The 20,657-nt window shown below is 39.8% G+C and overlaps 2 protein-coding genes across 14 annotated transcripts in view; one reads left to right on the top strand and one right to left on the bottom strand.

Moving 5' to 3' along the window:
- syd (JNK-interacting protein syd) overlaps window positions 1-20,042 on the top strand; it is a 37,298-nt gene extending 17,256 nt beyond the window's left edge. Inside the window, exons 1-16 of one of the 13 annotated variants that reach the window (XM_064692080.1) lie at window positions 10,363-11,089; window positions 12,702-12,722; window positions 13,208-13,444; window positions 13,507-13,662; window positions 13,738-14,143; window positions 14,311-14,415; window positions 14,633-14,668; window positions 15,101-15,118; window positions 15,649-15,706; window positions 15,778-15,956; window positions 16,024-16,246; window positions 16,314-17,957; window positions 18,016-18,233; window positions 18,302-18,496; window positions 18,634-18,694; window positions 19,734-20,042. In XM_064692080.1, the coding sequence (XP_064548150.1) occupies window positions 10,988-11,089; window positions 12,702-12,722; window positions 13,208-13,444; window positions 13,507-13,662; window positions 13,738-14,143; window positions 14,311-14,415; window positions 14,633-14,668; window positions 15,101-15,118; window positions 15,649-15,706; window positions 15,778-15,956; window positions 16,024-16,246; window positions 16,314-17,957; window positions 18,016-18,233; window positions 18,302-18,496; window positions 18,634-18,694; window positions 19,734-19,737 (3,663 nt within the window). In that variant the 5' untranslated portion in view covers window positions 10,363-10,987 and the 3' untranslated portion in view covers window positions 19,738-20,042. Of the gene's footprint in view, window positions 1-10,362; window positions 11,090-12,701; window positions 12,723-13,207; window positions 13,445-13,506; window positions 13,663-13,737; window positions 14,144-14,310; window positions 14,416-14,632; window positions 14,669-15,100; window positions 15,119-15,648; window positions 15,707-15,777; window positions 15,957-16,023; window positions 16,247-16,313; window positions 17,958-18,015; window positions 18,234-18,301; window positions 18,497-18,633; window positions 18,699-18,876; window positions 18,988-19,733 lie in introns of those variants that run through there. The other 12 variants (XM_064692079.1, XM_064692075.1, XM_064692083.1 and 9 more) reach the window with 12 other exon arrangements.
- Window positions 9,505-10,247, bottom strand: Srp9 (signal recognition particle 9). Its single transcript, XM_064692094.1, has 2 exons — window positions 10,035-10,247; window positions 9,505-9,973 (listed from the first exon to the last, which is right to left on the bottom strand). Exons 1-2 carry the CDS (start codon window positions 10,173-10,175, stop codon window positions 9,881-9,883), a joined length of 234 nt encoding a protein of 77 aa, XP_064548164.1. The 5' UTR covers window positions 10,176-10,247; the 3' UTR covers window positions 9,505-9,880.
- Window positions 20,043-20,657: the final 615 nt, after the last annotated feature.

Raw genomic sequence — 20,657 nt, 5'->3', positions numbered from 1 at the left:
GCTCGTATCTACAAGTACGCGCTGCATATTTAAGCATTGACTAATTATGTTGACCGAGTTGCGTTCACTCAGAGTAAATCTATATGAAAAAAAAACAAATAAAATTGTATTTTTATTTATTATTACAATTTACAATGCAAACTGAGGCGAGTCATTGATTAATGGAAATACCGCATTTTATTAAGTGCAAAATTATTGCCCTTTTAATTTCGATTTGCATAATGAGTTATTATTATTATTTATTACTTAACATTATTATGCATATAGTGATTGCCTCTTTATTGGTAATGGCATAATTAAATCTCATAATATTAAATTCAATAATTATTATTATTCTTATTATTATTATCATTATTATTATTAACAATAATTTATTATTAAATCTTATTATTTTTATTATTACTATTAGTGGGATTCGAGCATTTTCGTATAGATTTCTGTAATATTTAATTCCTTAACATTTTACATCAAATCTTCAAAAGTTTTTTTTCAAATTAAATATTATTCTTCATTAATATAAATATGTTCTATTATTTTCATTATATTATCTTTTATTTGTTTAAATTGTTGATCCAATTATTGTAGTTTCCATAACTTAAGCTAAGCAATATTCGATTTTCGTTTATAAAAAATCATTTTGCATCAGTCATCAGTTATCAGCCGCACATCAGCTCCTCGACATCATTATCAATATATATTTTATCTTCATCATAACATATTATATCAATATAGACTTTGGAAGTGCGCATATGCGATGGCAATAATAAAGTAAATTTCATTTATTGACATAAAATTTTAATTCATTTTCAACATTGAAAAATACTTTTAACGTATGCGCGTTTGTCTCATTGTTGTTTTTTTTTCTTTTTTTTTTTTTTGCTTCCCCCCATTCCTGATAAAGTTTATAATTGAGTTGTGTTTTTTTCATTAAGTGAGCGAATTGATTTGCTCGTTGTTGTTATTGCTGGGACTTCCATACAGAGCAAACTTATTAAAAACTGATAAATGAGTTTTATTGAATTTTATTTATTATATGTATGTATTTGCTTGCCTGTAAATGTGTCAGGCAGGACAGTTGCGTATATAGGTATTACGAAATTGTGAACAGCCACTGCGTTAACTTTGATGACGATAATGCCACAAATGAAATTGGGGTGTGTATAAAATTTGCAAGATTGATAAGCTGTTCGACGTATAGCTCGCGAGCAATAAAAGAGGATTTAAAGAGGAAATTGCGCTGGTAAGTGGTAAGCGATTGCTAAACGATTACAAATTATTCCAATCTAGCTGTGGGCTGGAGGATTAGATTTGATGATGAAAATGAATCAATTAGATTTTAACAAGAGTGCTCTAGTCGGCAGTGTCCGACTAGGAGACACCCTATGCCGAGCGACGAGATGAACTTCATTTTGTAAATATGTTCAGAAAAAGACAACTTCTCTCAAACCACCCACACAAGCCACTCCGCACTTCGGGGTTAGCGTGAAGGTAACTCTTAATTCCTAGGTCAACTTCGCTTTTTTCTATGTATATACATATATATATATGGGCGTACATCTGTTGGAATTTTTATGCCAAACGCACAGTAAATTTGCTTCACTTTTTTAAAAATCCCGCTGCACTTTTTAACTATCGCCCTACTATGCGATTCTCATGAATTCAATTAAACCTTTTAATATGTTCTTCTTTTCTTACTATACATATTCTATCCTGCGAGTGGTTGGAAAATAAACTTTAAAAATTCCCCCAGTACTTCGATCACTCAAATAATCACTTGTTTATTACTAGGAGATAACCCGTGTCCAAATCTAAATAACTAATATATGTTACTGTTTATATATATGTAAATATAAAATTTTTCAAATATTTATATATTAGTAGAAGAGCAGAAAATGTACAGAGCTTAAGAGTTTGAGTAGAGTAGAGTAAGAGGAGAAAGGGTAATAAAATGAGAGAGAGAGAAAGAGTAAGAGGGAGAATGAGAAGAAAAAAGAGTATATTGAAGTGAGATAATAAGCTGAGATTTGTTTTTCAAAAGCACACAGACACAAGCCACATATATAATCAAAGCATGAAAACCTGCGAAGCTTACATGAATTAATGAGAATTGCGTAGTAGGGCGATAGTTAAAAATCCTTATTTTGTAATTAGTATTACCCAATTAAAATTGTCAAAAATTGGAATCTGTTAAAGCTGTGACCTTTGAGCACACATGGCCGGGATATATATTTTTTCAATTAATCTGCAAACATTAAGTTTCGCATCGAATTGTATTAGTTTTAGCCTAATCTTTTCTGCTTTTATCTTAAATAAGCCTTACCAGCTGATGTAAGTCTATCAATATATGAAATATTTATTTGTATCTGTATCTGTAACTGCACCTATACCCATTCAGTCTGAGAGCTGCGGTCGCGTCTTGCTGCGCTGCACAAATAAAGTTGCCTCATTAGGCGCAGCGTAAACAAATTCGCTGCCATTGAATTGAATACCATCAGCCAGGCAGCGAACCAATGAACCAGGCAGCCAGTCAGTCAACCACACAACCACTCAACCACTTCGGATAGTGGAAGAAAATGTGTAGCAATGCACGGCAGTTGTTTGCTCAGATACATTTTGCTGCCGTTGTCGTTGTTGGTGCTTTTGTTGTTGTTGTTGCGACAAAGTTTTTTAACCTTTCGACGTAACACACGGGGCACACTTCCTTATAGCGCCAGGTCTGAGTTCGAGCCCGAGCTCGGGCTCTCCAGTCGGGTATCGGGTACATAAACGTGTGTGCCGCAGATAAGGCCACCTTTTGGCTGCTTGAAAATCGCATTTTGATTTGTATTCCGTATTTGATCAGAGACTTGAGAGAGAGAGAGATGGAGGAAGAGTGACGAGTTACTCGAGTCACATTTTCTTTCATATTTGTACTGCATTTTGTAATTATTTGTTTTGTAAATTCAATTGCCAGATAATGATGACGCTGCCGTTGCTGCTGTTATCGTGTCCTGGCTATCCCTATCCCTTTGCCAGGGCCTCTGTCTGTTTGTCTGTGTGTTCAGATATCAATATTTTATTTTCGGTTAGGCTCTGTTTGTCTTTCAGACTGTGCTCATAATTTATTATCTGTTTTTCTTTCTTCTTTATTTTATTTTATTTTATTTCATTTAATTTTTTTGAGCGCACTTATCGTGCCAGTTCTCGTCATCCTCTCACTCGTCTTTGACGTCTATTATGATGGATTAATTTTCAATTATTAAAGCCCGTTGCCCAACTGCTTATCGAGAGCCTGAAGCGGTAGGTGGCACTGGTCTAGCACCCAGAGTCTAGCCCCCCCACCCCACCTTATCCCACCTCACCGCATTCTTATCGATTCCTTTGCCATCGCCAATAATCAATTTTCAATTAATTCAAAGCGCATATCAGCCGAAGTGGGCATGCGTCCGCCAGACGCTTGACGCTCTCAAGACCCCAATCCCATACACCCATTTTCAGAGGGCGCATAATCAGAACCGCGATAGCGTTACCTGGTCTATAGAAATAGAGGTATAGAAAATTATAGAAATTTGTTTAAAGCCGTTTAAATTGCACTTTAAGCGTCGTAGTGTCACTCGAGCCGTAATCTAATCGCGTCTGCGATTTAATTTATATAATCAACGTGTTTTCATAATTAAAAAATATTAAAATTGTTTATTATACATTCGGAAATCGGGCAGCTCGAGCACGATAACACACCTGAACTGAATCTCAACGGCTAGAACGGAGTTTCATTTTGGGGCCCCGGGCCATGTTTTATGGCCACCCTTCGGTCAGTTTGATTGGTTTGTGATCGGCCCGAGTCGCCTCAGCTATAAAAGGTGAGGTCTTATCGCGCTCCTCTACTTTGTGGCACTCTAATTGAAATTGCATTGAAATTGATTGATTTGCTCATAAATGTGAAATAGAAATATTTCTCAGCTCCATTGTTTGCTAATCGTTTTATTTTGGGGCGGCATTTATATATGTGGGTTATATTAAGTTGTATCGCTTGATTTGTGGATTCTCAAGTGGATTTACAGATGGCAGTTGGGCCGATTGCGGCAACGGGTGCAAAGTTTAGCTAACGATTGGCCAAGAGAACTTTTAAGTTAGGTTTGTTGAAGGGAACTAAAGATTGGGAAATGATATACCGATAATATGTTGGTTGTATTTGTTACAGACAGATTATCGAGGTGTTATACTTTAAGATTTATTTTGTTTTTCCCTTCTTTTAATGTTAGGGGATGGTAGGAGGATGTGATGGTGACCCTAATTGGAAGGGTTAGACTTCGGATAATAATTTTTTCTTTTTACTGCAAGGTGGAAAATATTTTCTTTTGGATATTACACTCTTCTTATATGTAAATAAGATATTTATATTTATTGTCACATTATTCACAAAATTTTCTAATTAAATTAATTATTTTACATTTTTTAATTGCTCAGCTTTAGCTCTCAATATTTTTTGTTTATTTCAAGGCAATATTTTAGCTAAAAACAAGTTAATTTGCCATTTTGTTAAGCACTTAGTTACATCTCTTAAAACCAACCTGAATCTGAGTTAACCACAGTCGCACATAACGCATACGCCACGTTGTCGCCAGGGAATCTCAGCTCTTTCCCACGTTCCTAATTAGCCGGCAGTCATAAACAATGCGAAAAAAATAAAACAAAATCATAAATAAATAAATAGAGGTAGTTTTTTTGGAAAACATTTAGCAAAGTCAACAGCAACGGGCGCCTCTGCGCGCATTAATCTCCATTAAAAGGGAATTTCAATTTGAATTTACATTTGGGCACAATGTGTGGGACAAAGTGGCGCCAGTGGCAACCACTCGCTGGCTTTTAAGTTCGACAATCAAATTGTCGACACTTAGCGGAAAGACAGTGACAGTGAAGCTACCGCACTTACGCGCCGGTCTGTACTTATATTTGCAATAATTCGTAGGTAAATAAATGCCAAAAATGCTTAGAGAAAATGATTTTATGCTCGACTCCGACTCCGACTCCGCCCCACCCAAATGGCAGACGGCAACCACGAAGGCGACGCCGCAGCGCAAACATTTTAGTCGCCCCAAACGCTAATGGGTAAACAGCTGCGGATGCGGTGAAGATCCAAAAGCTGAATCTGAAGCTGAAGATGAAATTTGAAGTTGGGCGCGTTTTAAATCGCGCCATGCTTTTGGAAAACTACCGCACGGAAATGGCCACTCGAGGCGGGCAAATCTAGTGATTAGCGTACGATTTCATGTAGATTGGTTTTCCCAAGATAAGCCACCGATCCGCCATTTATAGTAAAAACATTTGATTTATCAATTTGCCAAGTATTAAGCTCTAATCATAGACGTTGATTTACCAGGCAACTGCCAACGTTGGGCCGGCCTACCCTCCCAATGCCTCGTTATAAATAACATATTACGAGTGCGGCCCAACCAAAAGTCGTATATAACCACGTATAGCATGTATTATTAACAACAATTGCATTTATCAACAACAACAACAACAACTTTGGAAGTTGCCTTACATTTTCTGTTCTTTTTCTTTTGATTTGTGTGCTCCGATAGCTCGGAGAGTGCCCAAAAGCGGAACACTCCGCCCTTCCAAATCTATAAGGTTGGGTCTAGAGACTATGACAAATCTGTTTACTCCGCTGGCTTGAATTTCAGTTTCCAATTAACGTTAGTATTTCTATAAAACATTGATAGCTGTGCAATTTCTTGAAAAAGTCGTATCGCTTGTAAAGTGATTCAATTATAATGAAATGATATTTTGTTTCCTTATAGACATTGTGTCACCCTTGCTCACCGACATTGATTAGCCAGCTATAACAAGATGATGAATGATATTGATATCGATAGCTCTACATATATTACTAAGGGCAGTGCCTGACGTCAGGCAAAGTCCAGAGCTGTAGCCTCTTCCGGTTAATCATGTTTATTTCTTTACGATTTTAAATGCGAAAAAAAAGCCAGGAAGTGATCGTACTAAACAATAAGGTGTTAAATAATAATTGTCACCGAATGATTTCATAGTAACGATTCGATTTTTAGCAAAAAGCTAGATATGCTTATAAAGAAAAAACCTCTATACTCAGCAGTCAGTTTATTGCACTGTTCTTCAGAAGACGAAGTATAGTAATTGACATTTAAATAAAGAAAGTTAAGCGATTTTATCTATATCTTTATTCAATAAATTTTAGTTAGACTAGCTCTAATTTGAATTTTTCGATATATTTAATTACTTAATGATATTAATGTTGAAAGATATATTAATGATATTTGAGAAATTATTTGCTTAAGTCGGGTGTCCGCCTGATAGGCCTGTCCGTTAGGAGAGTTTTCGCTGTATATGAGCAACATTTTGGTGTCGTTTGGGAGACTAAACACTGTATATTTATATATTAAGTAAGAGGCGTAACTTTGGTAACTAAAAGTATATATATCTTATAACTTATTTTGCATTTTTGTAGATATATAGTTTTATGAGACAGTCCCTATAAGATGCTTATATATTATTGTCCGCCACAAAGAGCCAGTATATATACCAAATTCTGCCGACATAATTTTTATATAGAGTACTCTTTATGTAGATAGCCCCACTCCTTAAGACGCATATAAACTTTTTCCACTAAAAAATATTTAATCAAAAATCATGCTTATGACCGCACTTTAAAAGATAATACATATTTTACCCCCCTGCGGCATGAGTCACAGAAATCGGGCATATCACAATTCGGTCAATGGCTTGCGTCAATAAGGTGCTCGCTAATGAGCATTATCTTCGATTGGGTCGTCACCGTTGCGCTCGCCATTTGCACAACAAAGCGAAATTTCAATTTGAGCCGCCGAAAAAGCGCCGAAAAGCCATCAAGAGCCGTTTGTAGTGTATTGACTCAAAACGGTAGCCGCTCAACAGTGGCTAATGGTCATAATTAAACGTGGCTTATTTGCACAGCCCAAGTGGACGACGACAGTGAAGGGAAACTGAGCAATGCAAACTTGGCCAACCCAACTGCAAAGGAGGCCGACTCAAAGCTTCTCTGCTTGACGTCCATTTTGGCACTCGTTCCCAAAGTGAAAAGGGTATATTTGTGCTTGATACCTTTAACACTTTTATAGTCGTATATATTCGCGTCCGATAAAGTGTTGAGAATCTATGGATATGTCTATTGAAGGCATGGAAAATCTTGAAAAGCAATTTCGATATATCTAAATCATATTTTGAATAAGACTTATGAATCTAGGCTTCAGTTCATGGTACGAACCAACTGCCTGACTTTAGGTTCGGTTCGAGCATCAAAACGCAAATAAAACATAATTTGTCAGTGGTTTGAACCAGCTACCTGCTAAAGCTGGTTCGAAATTTTTTTTTTCGTGTATGTATATACCGTTATCCGTTATATTTCTTTAATTCTCGATTGCCGATTGTACTGAAAATATTGCATCTACCTAATATGTTTACATAGAGGCAATGTTTGGGACCTAGATTATTTATGCTTTGAAGCTGGATCTAACTCAAAAAGTTGTTAATGTTAACTAAACAATTTTCGAATTTCTGTTTCCTTCACTTTTGTGGAACCGCTTTAACTCAAAACCTTCTTGCAGCCTTGCCACTTAACCTTTTCCAAAAGTCGATTCAAAAACTAGGATACTCGCTATCCCTTAATAAATTTGGCTAGCAACCTGAGACTGTGAGCAAGTATTGGGCAGTCGGTTGCACCCGACTATCTTGTTTAAGCCTTTGAAATGCGTGCTAAATTAAGTTTTTTTCTTTATTTTCTTTTTTTGCACTTGCATAAGGCATTGTGACATGGTCTTAATTTACAACTAATTGTCATATGACCGACTATCAATGGCCGTAATTTATATATATAAAATTGAAATCTCAGGGATTTGTTTTGCCATGTGCAGTCGGAAGACCCCGTCTAATTGCTAGCTAACTGTACTTAAATATCTTTATAATTGACGCCTGTGGGTGTCATAAAATGCATCGCGGCGTAATACTAGTAGTAAGTACACCCAGTCTATGGCACGTTGTTTGAGCAAGCTTACGAGACGGCTCCCCTCCCCCTCCCCCCCCCCCCCCCCCCTGAAAAGCGGGCACAGGCCCAAGTCAGCCAACCCACCCGCAATAAAAAGCATTTATGTTATTTGTCAAGTTTATCGCAGCGTGGGTAACTCTTTATGTGCCACCATGGCCAGCCACTGTGCCTAATTAAACCCGATGGTGCTTGTGGTGTTGGTGGTGTTGTTGGTGTCGTTGGTTGCTTTATCGACTTGTAACGATCGTTGAATGTTGGGTTTATGATATTTTTTCAAATACCGGTAGCCCTGCTGCACGCTTATATCATATATATTTCAGATTGGCTGTTTATTTATTTGATTTGTAGATTTCGTTTTAGGTGCTTTCAATTTATGAGCCTGGACTGTTTTGTGGTTTACGATGGTGCATTTGAATCAGGGGTGTTCAAGCCAGCCGCGTAAAGTGATTGTGATTGTGATTGCAATGGATGCACGGTAAACAACATATTCAAAAGCACAAAACGGCAAACACAAACATCCGATAAAGATGCCTCCAAATGGTCCCTGGACGGTCGGCAGTCGGATCGCGTCGACAAACAGAAGCCAAATGAGCTTGTCTCAAGGCACTAGAGTCGACCTCTGGGGGCCGGAAATAGTCAGGTGTACGTCGTCGGCTTCGACGGGCTCTAATCAAAGCCAAGTGCCAGGCTGCTTGAGTTGCAAGTGTAGGGCCTGTGACGGTGATCAAAAGCGGCCGAACGATCCGTTCAAAACGTTTCTCGTTCTTTGGGTCAAACAAACGTTTTTAGGTGCCTTAATCCAAAGTGGCTACTGAGTTGCCTAGTTGCAGCCGCACACTCATTCTGCATGGGCAAACACTTCTTGTTGTGGCATTTGGTCAACAACACTTTGCTGTTCCGACAGGGCTACTGATCTCTCTCTCTCTCCCTCTCTCGTTCTTTCTCTCACTCGCTCGCTCGCTCTCTCTTTCTGTCTCTGATCTTATGATTTGAGGCATTGCTGTCAATCTCCTGTGGCAAATAAACTCGAGTGCCTCATATGCAAATATTCAAATATTTACTCTTCGCTTATTAAGTGAGTAACTGCGGTCAGCGACTGAGGGACAGCAGCAACAGCAGCCGCAGCATCACATCAACGTTCTTTCGCATCGCTCACGCACTCACCTTTACTGACTCATACATACACCTGTGCATTGCAAATTGTTTGCTTTGGCTGTTTAATCGCTTTAATGGCTAAACAATTAACATTTTGTACCAAAGTGGCAGCGACAAAATTACAAAACTACCTAGCTTACAAGTGTAAAATGTTACACAAAAATAAAACAAGAATTGCGTTTAATTTCGTGCATTGATATTTTTGAATTGTCAACGGTTTTGCTGCGCCCTCTATAGTTCATATTGTGTTTGGCGATATATTGCGCTACCCAAGCCGATAATCGATACTAAAAAATAAACAAACATAATTTTCTTATAAAACACCATTTAATTCGTTTAAAGCATTTCATGGAAATGTGGACTAATTTCAATATGTCACTATAATGCAGCTAACTGCAGCCATTTACATTACAATAAATAGAAAAGTACGATAAATTTTAAAACTGCACTGGCGCCTTTTTGGCTGGCTGCTGTGCACAGAGCTAACATTTATAAAATGTTATTTAAACAGTAACTACTCTTGTTACCACATGCTTAGCCGCCTTTGAGCCCAGTACGCTTAAAAACTAAACAAGTGTAGGTGAAACACACGGCGATCAGTCCAGTTAGCAACAACAACAAACCGTTTACATTGTTGTTGTTTCGTTCGATCCAAACTGCTGCCGTGGCCAATTTGCTGTTCATCTATTCCTTTGATGCCATATGACCAACCAGATTGCTTGTGATTTTCTCAATTTTCTTTAGATCGGGCATGTTTTCCGCCTTATACTGCACACACTGTAAGCAAATTCGTACGTACATTAGCACAGTTCATTTATTGTTCAGCAAAATTTAATACCTTCACGTTGTCCGTCATTTTGAGGAGTATGTGTCCCTTGGTGTGCACGTATTTCATGGTGTATCGGCAGTTTTGCGGATTCGCCATGTACATGTTTTCGGCAGCGATTTCGAAGTCTTCCCAGTTTTTAACAAAAACCATGTTGGATTTTATTTGTTAAATGCAAAAATGAAACAAAACAGCTGCGACAGCGAAATCCACCAACAACACAAACGTCAAATGACAGCGTGTCAAGATAATCGATATATCGATAGTTAAATACGTACGATAGTCTACAGACTGCGATACATGGTTACTTTGACGCACTTTAGACTATTACCAACACTGCAGTCATTTCTCATTAATCACGAAAATCGGTCGCTCGCCTGCTGTTCCCTCATTTTTTATTGTAAAAATGCGCTGAAAATAACGTGTTTTATTGTTAATAGTGCTTTAAATTATACTCTAGCTATGTGGTTATACCCTGGCTATAAAATACAAATGCAATGAGTAGTGGTAATGTGCGAAAAAAGTACGCGAAAAAATGAAAAGTAGTCAAATATACGTCGCAAATGGAGGGGGCAAGAGGATGATGGCCAAACATAGCTACAGCGAAAAACGCAAATAAGTGACACGCAGAACAACCAGAAAATGCAATTATATTAAAAATAATCGAGCTATATAATATACACCAAAAGCAAAACTCATTAATAATACGAAAAGAAATAGCCAAACGACTGCACCTGTATTGACGGTATATGTGTATGTAAGTGTGTGTGCATGTGTGGGTGCAGCACACACAGTAGCTGGACAGTGTTTTGTTGTTGTTTGGGGTTGAAAGCTGCATAACGCGTGACGTGTGACAGTGTGTACCCAACCCCACACACACACATACACACAGCCACCCACACTCGAATGCGTAATTAAGGAAGAGGCACAACAGACACAGAGCAAAGACAACAACAACAACAAACATGATGGACAACGATGACACAATGCTCAACAATTGTGGACCACAGTCGGGCGCTGAAACGGTCTACGGCACCGAGGACAACAATATGGTCATGTCCGAGAAGGTATACATGCCTCTTATTAACTGATTCATGCGGGCAATGCTTATGTGATAAGACTTTTCATATCTTTTAACAAGTAAAATGCGCTGCTCATAATTGTACCCAGACACAAGATAATGCCCCACAGGAAGCCACTATCTCAGATACATATGTCTGCTAACTATTTAACTTTGCCATTATCTCTCGCTTCCGCTCTCTTTCTCTCTATCTCTCTCTCTCTTTGGCTTGTTTATTATGCATCAGCTGACCCCAGCGCGAGTCATTGACATTCACAAGTGCCAAAAGGCTGGCCGAAAAAGGAGTTTAAAGAGTGAGAGGGAAAGAGAGAGGTAGATGCAGCAGCGAAAAGAAATCAATAAAACGTCCGTTTGCCTACTTTAATGTTGCCTCACGCAATTCGCTTAGCAGTTTATTTTTATGTACATTCGCCTCTTTCGTTCCAATCCCCAACCCCTTGATTATATACTCAGTACTTATTGCTAAAAAGAAAAGGGTATAATGTTTATGTATGGATCAGCGGGACCCAAAATATTATTATATATTTTTTATTTTTTAAAACAAAATCTACAGCCCCATCTAATCATAGCCGTAATCATGACCGTCTGTCCGGCCGTTTTTCTGCGACAATAACTAGGGAAAATATTATTTAACTCCCCGTTGCTCTAAAATCAATGCTTATCGGTTTTTAGTTAAGGTTTTTTCAGCATATCTCGCAGATAACAAGAGCTAGACACTTTGAATGTGGTATATAAAGTGAGTTAGGTTCAGGGTATCCCCTAGTCGGACACTCTTCTAGAGCATGCCCACTTGTTCTATTTTGTCTGGCAATCAAAGACCCGTCATTGATTTTTGCACTTAATCAGCTTCACAAGGGATTTAATCGGATTGCCCTCAATGCAAATGCGCTGGGCATGAGCTCATCATCGAGCTGTCCCCTACAAACCCCCTTAGACAGCCACATGCTTCACTTGCCGCTTGAATTACCTGTTACCTGCGTCGAAAATCAACTCAATTTAACCCATTCAAGCGGCTCCGTCACAGCTGTGACGCATATGCTATCCAACTTTGTTGTTGCTGCTGCTGCTCAGTAATAAAACTGGTCAAACTTCAAACAACTAGAGAGCAGAAATAGCTTTTATGCATAAACCAGCTGGCCTTATAAGCACATCGAGCCCAACCTTGGACAAAACATTATTTTATTGGCGGTCTTAAATGCGGAAAACCAATCATGATGAAACGCCTAAACCACAGTTTGAGCACAATTCTAATTGATTTGGTTATACACTTGTAGGAGGTACTACAACTTTGTCATTAAATGTGGAAAAAATATTTCAAGAACTGTTTCTGGTACCTCTCTATATATCTGCCAGGGTATTTTTTTATTCGGTAGCCCGAAATTAATTTTTATTTATTTACTTTCACGTAATCTACATGTAATGCAAACTTAAATATTAAATATCATTTCATGCTCATATTTAATACGCACTCGCATTTCTCATAGGGGTGTGCACTTTGTGGGTTTCAATTGTTTATTATTCTTATGTGTTGACTTTAATTTGATTAAACTTGAGTTTTTTATATGTGCCCTTTTCTCTTCTTTTTCTTTCTCTTTCAGAATGAACAGGTTGTCAGCATCGTGAGTTCAAAATTGTTTGGTGCTATTTTAATTGTTGTCTCACTTTATATGTTAACTAAACGCACGATATTTCAAATTGTTTATTTCGTTTTATTTTTCTGTTACGCTTTGCAACTATCTTGAGTTTTATTTGTTTTTTTAACTAACCGAATGGCATGGGAAGCTTTAAACTTTGACCTTTCCAGCTTTCCCATTGCCTACTCTTACTTAACCATCTGTGGGGTCATCGCGGGGTCTGGCAACGCTTAACTTGCCTTTCCATTGGGCTTTCATTTGGGAGTTTTTCATTCATAAAACAAAGCAACCGCAAACCGCAATTATAATAGGTTTTAATTGAGCCATTAAAAGTGTGCCCATCTTTCTCTAACTTCTCTCCTTTCTCTCGCTCTCTCTATCTATCTCTATCTCGCACTAACTTTGTCTTTTCTTTGCTGTTTTTGTGGCTTTGCATTTGAAACTGATGCACTTACTCCTTCACTCTACAGGTGCAGCAGCTGGCTGGCAGCATTTATCAGGAATTCGAGCGAATGATCAATCGCTACGACGAGGATGTGGTTAAGAACCTAATGCCGCTGCTTGTAAACGTGCTGGAGTGCCTGGATGCCTCCTATCGCATCAATCAAGAACAGGATGTGGAGTTGGAGTTGCTGCGCGAGGACAATGAACAGCTGGTTACCCAGTATGAGCGCGAGAAGAGCGCACGCAAGCAGTCCGAGCAAAAGGTGAGACAAAGCTGAAAGTTGGAATTTGAAATCAATTCATAAAAACGTTTCACTCGACGCAGCTGCTGGAGGCGGAGGACTTGGCTGAACAGGAGAACAAAGAGCTGGCAAGCCGTCTGGAGTCCCTAGAGAGCATAGTGCGCATGCTGGAGCTGAAGCACAAGAACAGCGTGGAGCACGCCAGTCGCCTGGAGGAGCGCGAGGCGGACCTCAAAAAGGTGAACCAGTCAGCCATAAACCAGTTGTTGACCTTTGGTAACTTTCATCTTGAACACACACACAAACACATATAGGAATACGCCAGGCTGCACGAACGCTACACAGAACTGTTCAAGAACCATGTGGACTACATGGAACGCACCAAAATGCTGATGGGCTCGACGCACTCACAAATGAGCAATGCCTCCGATCGCATGGAGGTTAGTCGGGCGCGACTCAATCCAGTGGCACGCAGCTCCGGACCCGTCTCCTATGGCTTTGCCTCGTTGGAGAATTCTGTTATGCTGGACACCGAGACGATTTGCAGCGTAGGCAGCCAGTCGGATGATTCGGGACCGCCTTCCCTGCAGAACGAACTAGATAACTTGGCTGGCACCGTAGAACGTGGCGCCGCAACAGATGCGCTGCAGCAACAACATCAGGCCACCTCGCCGCAGAGTCCCGATATCAGTCCCGTTGTGCCAAATGTGCCCGCAAATGGTAGGTGGAGGCGTCTACCATCTGGCTGAACCTATAGTTAACCTGCAACTCTACTAATTTTCCAACAAATTTTCTACTTTCTTTTGTGTTTGTGTTAACTTCACTAAAATATCAAACAAAACAAAACGAACCCGCCAATACATAAAATAAACCCAAACCAATCCCAGTTGGTCGTTCGACCACCAAAAAGGAACAGCGCTCGGACAATAATCTATACCAAGAATTGTCCTTCCAGGATAACGAAGAGAGCGAAGAGAATGAGATTGTAACAGGTAAGCGATAGATCCCTGCTCGGGCGCCAATTAGATTTCGAGCACGTTTGCTTCAAAGTCTTCTCAATGCAATGTTTTTATTTCTCTTTTGCCTCTCTCTTTGAATGTTTGCTATGCACAAACACACACGCACACTCAAATCTGCTGGGACTCCATGGTTACTTGTCCACTTGTCTCACTCTCTTTCTCTCTCTCTCTGTCTCTCTTCCCGCAATAGGCAGCTGGGTACATCCCGGAGAGTACGCATCCTCAGGTAGGTACCACACACAAGACCAACTCCAAGAACAACAACCACAACAAACTCAACCACCAACACCATATAATTCCTACATATATGGAATCATCTATATAACCTGTAAATACATCAAATATCATACGATAATCGACTGAACAAAAAAAAAAGAAAGAACATATAAAAAACAGCGGATACTCTAACGAAACTTTGTTTTGTGATATGTGTTGGAATTGATGTGCTCGAGATACTGTTGTCAGCATTGCAAAGCTTAATAAAATATCATATTTATTGACGTCTAATGAAATTTTAAATTTCTCTTTTTATACCAAAACCATTTTACTTATTCCAAAATCCTTTTTCCCTACAACTACCCAAAAAAAAAAAAAAAAATCTTTTTGTACAAAAACCAAACACAAAACACCGACACCTACAACAAATAAAATATCAAAGCTAACGACAACTATTTTGGTAAGTTTTCTAGTGCGATACGATTTATTCATACCTATAGTTTCCATACTATTCTAGTCTCTTTCTATGTAAGTAGTGTCTCTAGTCTTTCTCTCTCTGCGACTTTAAACTTCGGTTAAAATTCACTGTTGGTGTTAGCGGGTGATCTAGCCATTTTTTGGATTAATCACAGTTTTGGTTTTGAGTTACCATTTGTTTTATTTATTTTTTTAAGATTAGTTCTGGTTCGGGTTTTGACTTTGATTTCGAATTACATCAATTCTGCTTATCCTAGTCTACGTTTATCGTTTTTTCACTAATATCATGCATGACTTTTGATTTGATATACAAAATTCACTTATATTCCACGTATGATTCACTTCCATTCAACAATTCGATTCATATTTTGTTCCGTTTTCATAATTTGTTTCATTTTCTTAAGTTCCACATAACTATCACTTGCGTTCCACACCCCAAAAGTCATTTAATAATGTTTTTCATATCTATATAAAGATTTTGCCTTACTAATAGCATTATAAATAATTTTCCAGGCATGGGCAAAGAGGTGGAAAATCTTATAATGGAGAATAATGAGCTGCTAGCGACCAAGTAAGTGTGACTAATTTAGGTGGTCAACAATGAGAATCGACCCACTTATGTCAATCAATCAATCGACACAGAAATGCACTTAACATTGTCAAGGACGATTTAATTGTCAAAGTGGATGAGCTGACGGGTGAGGTAGAAATTGTGCGCGAAGAGCTGAATGCCATGCAACAGTCGCGTACCAAGCTCAGGCAGCGCATCGGCGAACTGGAGGATGAGCTCAAGAAGACCAAGGAGCAGGTGAAACAGCAAAGTAAGTGGCTACAGGTTGCTACCCCACGATAAACACAACCAATTCATGTCTTCATTCGCTGTGGCAGGCACCGAGCAGGAGGAGAATGATGTGCCGCTGGCGCAACGCAAACGCTTTACCCGCGTGGAAATGGCCATGGTGCTAATGGAGCGCAATCAGTACAAGGAGCGGCTAATGGAACTGCAGGAGGCGGTGCGCCTAACTGAAATACTGCGCGCCTCGCGCACTGTCGACAACTTGGACAAGAAGTCGAAGCAAGGCATTTGGCAATACTTTAGTAATCTTTTTACGTGAGTATTCCACTTTACTCTGCACTGCTAAGGGAATCCTATTGAATGTTTTCTACTCACCGAACAGCCACTCCAATCGTTCGTCGGAGCGCGGCGCTGACGGACTTGGAGGGGGGCCGATGTTTCGTCACACAGGCGGAGGAAGCCCTGCCCACAGTCACGGATCACCTAGCCGTGGAGGAAGCGACAATCGCCTTGCCATAGCCGGTTCCCAGCCACCGCCGCATCCGGCCAGCGCCGGGCTTGCGAATGCACTAATCATGGCCAAGGATTATTCGGAAGAGGGCAGCTCAGAGCGCATCAACGCCAGGCGGCGTGAACAATATCGCCAGCTGCGGGCCCATGTGCAAAAGGAGGATGGACGACTGCATGCCTACGGTTGGAGCTTGCCCATAAACAAGACGAATCAGGATGCCAATCCGAGTCGCCACTCAGGTGGCGTGCCCGTGCCCGTCTATTGTAATCCCCTGGCGGAGGCATCGCCGCACATGAAAGTATTTTGTGCGGCAGGTGTCAATCTGCAGGGCGGCTTCACAAAGGATGGACAATCGGTGATACCTCCCGATTCACCCTATGCGCCGCGCTCAACGCTCAAAATTGCAGAGATAACTAGCCCGACGGCGGAACATAGCGCCGAGGCGCTGGATCGTCAAATGGCACGTGCCAGCCTAGGGACTCTTGAGCCCGAGACACAGCTCAGTTCGTTTGTTTGGATCTGCACCAGCACACATGCCGCTAGTACGGTGAGTGTGGTGGATGCAAATCAGTCGGCCACGGTGCTGGATGCTTTTCCGATATGCGCATCGCATCTGCTGTGCATTGCCTCCGTGCAGGGCGCCATGGAGAGTGACTATGCCCTGTTGGAGCAATCGGAGGTGGTCAAGGCGGGCGAGATGCTGCAACGCCCAGGCGAGGGTACTGAGCTGCTCGGCAAGGTGGAGTTTGTGCGCGTTAAACCCAAGTCGGATCAGAACAGCAATAGCAAGCAAAACTCCCAGGAGGAGGAGGTGCCGGCGCCAATAACAGTAATAGGCGTGGCAGTGGCCAAAGAGGCTACTGAGAAATCCAATGAGCAACTGCCCGCCGTGGATGCAACCGAACCGCTGGCCAATGTAGAAGCCATTAAGATACGTCAGGCGCTGCCGGGTGCACCGCAGCGACTGCCCAGCAGCTCGGACAACAACAGCAACAATCACGTCAACAACAACAATAGCAAAAATGTTTCGTTTAGCATCAAATCGCTGAATCCCATACTGGGCACCAAGGAGCGCGAAGAGCCGGTCATGAGCTCAGTGGGACCCACAATGTGGCTAGGTGCCCAGGACGGTTGGCTGTATGTGCACAGCAGTGTGGGGCGCTGGCATGAGTGTCTGCACAAGGTGCTCCTGCCGGATGCGGTGTTGGCGATTGTCCATGTGGAGGCGCGTGTTGTTGTTGCGCTGGCCAATGCTCAGTTAGCCGTGTTTCGCCGCCAAACAGACGGCCAATGGGATCTGAATAGTTATCACCTGGTTACGGTCGGTGATCGCAATCATTCGATACGTTGCCTCTGTGTGGCCGGCGAGCGCATTTGGGCCGCGCATCGCAACAAGATCTTTATTGTTGATCCAATATCGCTAAACATTGTACACTCGCTGGACGCGCATCCGCGCAAGGAGAGCCAAGTGCGCCAAATGGCAGCGACAGGTGCCGGCGTTTGGGTATCCATACGGTAAACACAACTAACTCAACTCCAGTCAAGTCCAATTAACACAACTCTACTTCCATAGCTTGGATTCCACGCTGCGTCTGTACAATACGCATACATTTGAGCACAAGCAGGATGTGGACATTGAGCCGTATGTATCCAAGATGCTGGGCACCGGCAAGCTGGGCTTTAGTTTTGTACGCATCACAGCGCTGATGGTCTCCTGCAATCGCCTCTGGATTGGCACCAGCAATGGTGTTATCATTTCCGTGCCGCTGGCCGAGATGCAGCAAAAGTCATGTGAGCAGCGATTGCAAATCAACTAGCTTTACACATTGATTAATACTCGTTTCTCTTGGCTTATCCAGCTGATCCACATGGCCACATGCCATTGTGCTGCATGGCCAATGCTCAACTGTCCTTCCATGGCCATCGCGATGCGGTCAAGTTCTTTGTATCAGTGCCCATGCTTCAGCAACCGAATGGCACGCTCACCTTCAGCAACAAGCGACCCGACATGTTGGTCATGTGCGGCGGCGAGGGTTATATTGATTTTCGCATAAGTAAGTGGAGCCAGCGGCCGTCCAAGCTTTAGTTAACCAATTGGCAGCACAAAAATCAGCGAGCAGCGCTCTCTCTCAATCTATCTGTCGATATATATATGCAATATATAGTATAATCGTTCCATATTCCTCTGCAGGACATGAAAAATACGATGCTAGTGATAATGCAGCGCATTTGATAGTTTGGAAAGTCGATACGTAAGCCTTGCTTTTGATTTTGATCTTCGGTTTACATTTATTTATATATTTTGATTTGCGCTGTTTTTTATATATTTTTAAATTTTGACTTCTATTTGCTTAGTTTTTTGTTGTATTGTTGCGTATTCTATTTCGTTGATTTAATCGCATTTTCTTTTTGTTTAACTTTGCCGGCCGTTCAGTACCTTCAATTTGTAGTCGCGCCGCCCGCCCGTAGGCCCAAGCTCAAATTTGGAATGCAGCATTTATCTGAGCCTGTGTGGTGTGACCTGATCGAAAGACCCCCCCAAGGTTTATGCAAATTTATGTTAAATGTTTTTTTTTTTTACTTCTTTCTGTTGATTATCACGTTTCCCCCGTCCACTTGTTTCTGCACTTTGTCACACAGTTCCAATATAATCCACCCAGGTCACAAGTGGATATTGTAATTTGTTCAAAACTGATCTCATTGGTGTTCTTGTGTTTTGTCTTTCTCGAGTATTTTATAAGGGTAGCAATTGTATAAAAAATATCTACGTTGTTGTATATATAAGTTTAAACAAATAATTTAACTTTCTTTTGAAATTGGGTTTTGAACTTTTTAGTTTTTTGGTTGAAGCTGCTGCTTAAATGCCTTATCAGTTAATTTTTAATTTATTATGTAGCTAATTGTATTTTATTTAGTTTTGCTTAATATTTTTAAACTGTATAAACTGATGGCTATTCTACAAACTACCAAACAAAACGCGCACTCTCACTAATTAAAAAGAAACCCCTTACTAATCAAAACTAAATTCTATTCAACTCTTAACCACGCAGAAGATATTAAAACTCAATCAAGTTGTGCAGCAAAATATAAATAATTAAACAAAAAATGTTTGAGGCGCTGCAAACATAATATAATAATAATCTTAAATGCTTTTGTATAATATAATCATCAAGAACAGCAATTTGCGATCCTTTGTAGTTTTGTCGCTGCAGCACTAACTATGTGTACATTTTGATCCCACTTTTGCCTGTCTAATTAATTACTTATTAAATTTCCACAAACTTTTTACAGATGACAATGATATGGAGAACAGTATTCAACTGGAACCAAATCAAACAATTGAAAATCGAGGCGATAAGAGTTATTTGATTGTGTGGCATGTTAGTCAACGTTAAAACTATTTTAATTTTTAAGTAATCTATATATATATATTTATAAAAAAAAAACAAAGTTATGCATATATGGTATATACGCATATACATATATGGAAATCCGACCTAAGCAGTTACAAGTTTTGCAGGCTAGAAAAACAACTACCTTAATTTAGTTTTTAAACCCCCAACTTATTTACAGTACAATGCGCCCTAGCATTGCCAAAAAGGAAAATTAGAGCGAGGTATAAAACCGGGTACTAACAGATTTTGGTTAAACAATACAAAAATAATATGCTTCACATAATATATATATATACATATATATAGAAATTAAAAAACAAAACCCTAATGTTATTTATCAGTGATAGCCCGCTAAATCTTACTATGATCTATGTATATTTAAATTTGTACATTTTATGCGCTCTATAGACAGTTATGTTTTATATTGATATATTTACAAAAGAAAAAAAACCTTAAGCGTACTAAAGAGCGCAGCGTTTTAACTTTAAAGCAATTTGTGCGTGATTTTTGTCCAAATATTTAGTTGAATTTTATTTTTATTTTAAGTTAAAAATCGAAACAACACACAAAACCAAGCAATTTCTGATTAGTTATTTGTTAAATAATTTTAATTTTAGTTGAACAGATTACGCCTAATTGTTATTAATTTTGTTTAATAATACGTAATAAAAAAAAAAAAACAAGACCAACATTTAACTTGCTTTCCACCTCATTTCGATTTGTTTTTAGAGGCGACAAGTGATATATAATTTTGTTTATTAAGCACATTCCAAATAGATATTTACGGGAAATACAATTTTACAAGATTTAAACGCAAAAT

The sequence above is a fragment of the Drosophila montana genome, unplaced genomic scaffold (assembly GCF_035044405.1).
Source record: "Drosophila montana isolate Dmon_TW-CO22-7 unplaced genomic scaffold, ASM3504440v1 contig_3526_1, whole genome shotgun sequence".
Classification (NCBI taxonomy): domain Eukaryota; kingdom Metazoa; phylum Arthropoda; class Insecta; order Diptera; family Drosophilidae; genus Drosophila; species Drosophila montana.
Note: the sequence above shows the minus strand (reverse complement) of the source record. Positions and strands in the feature narration are given on the sequence as shown.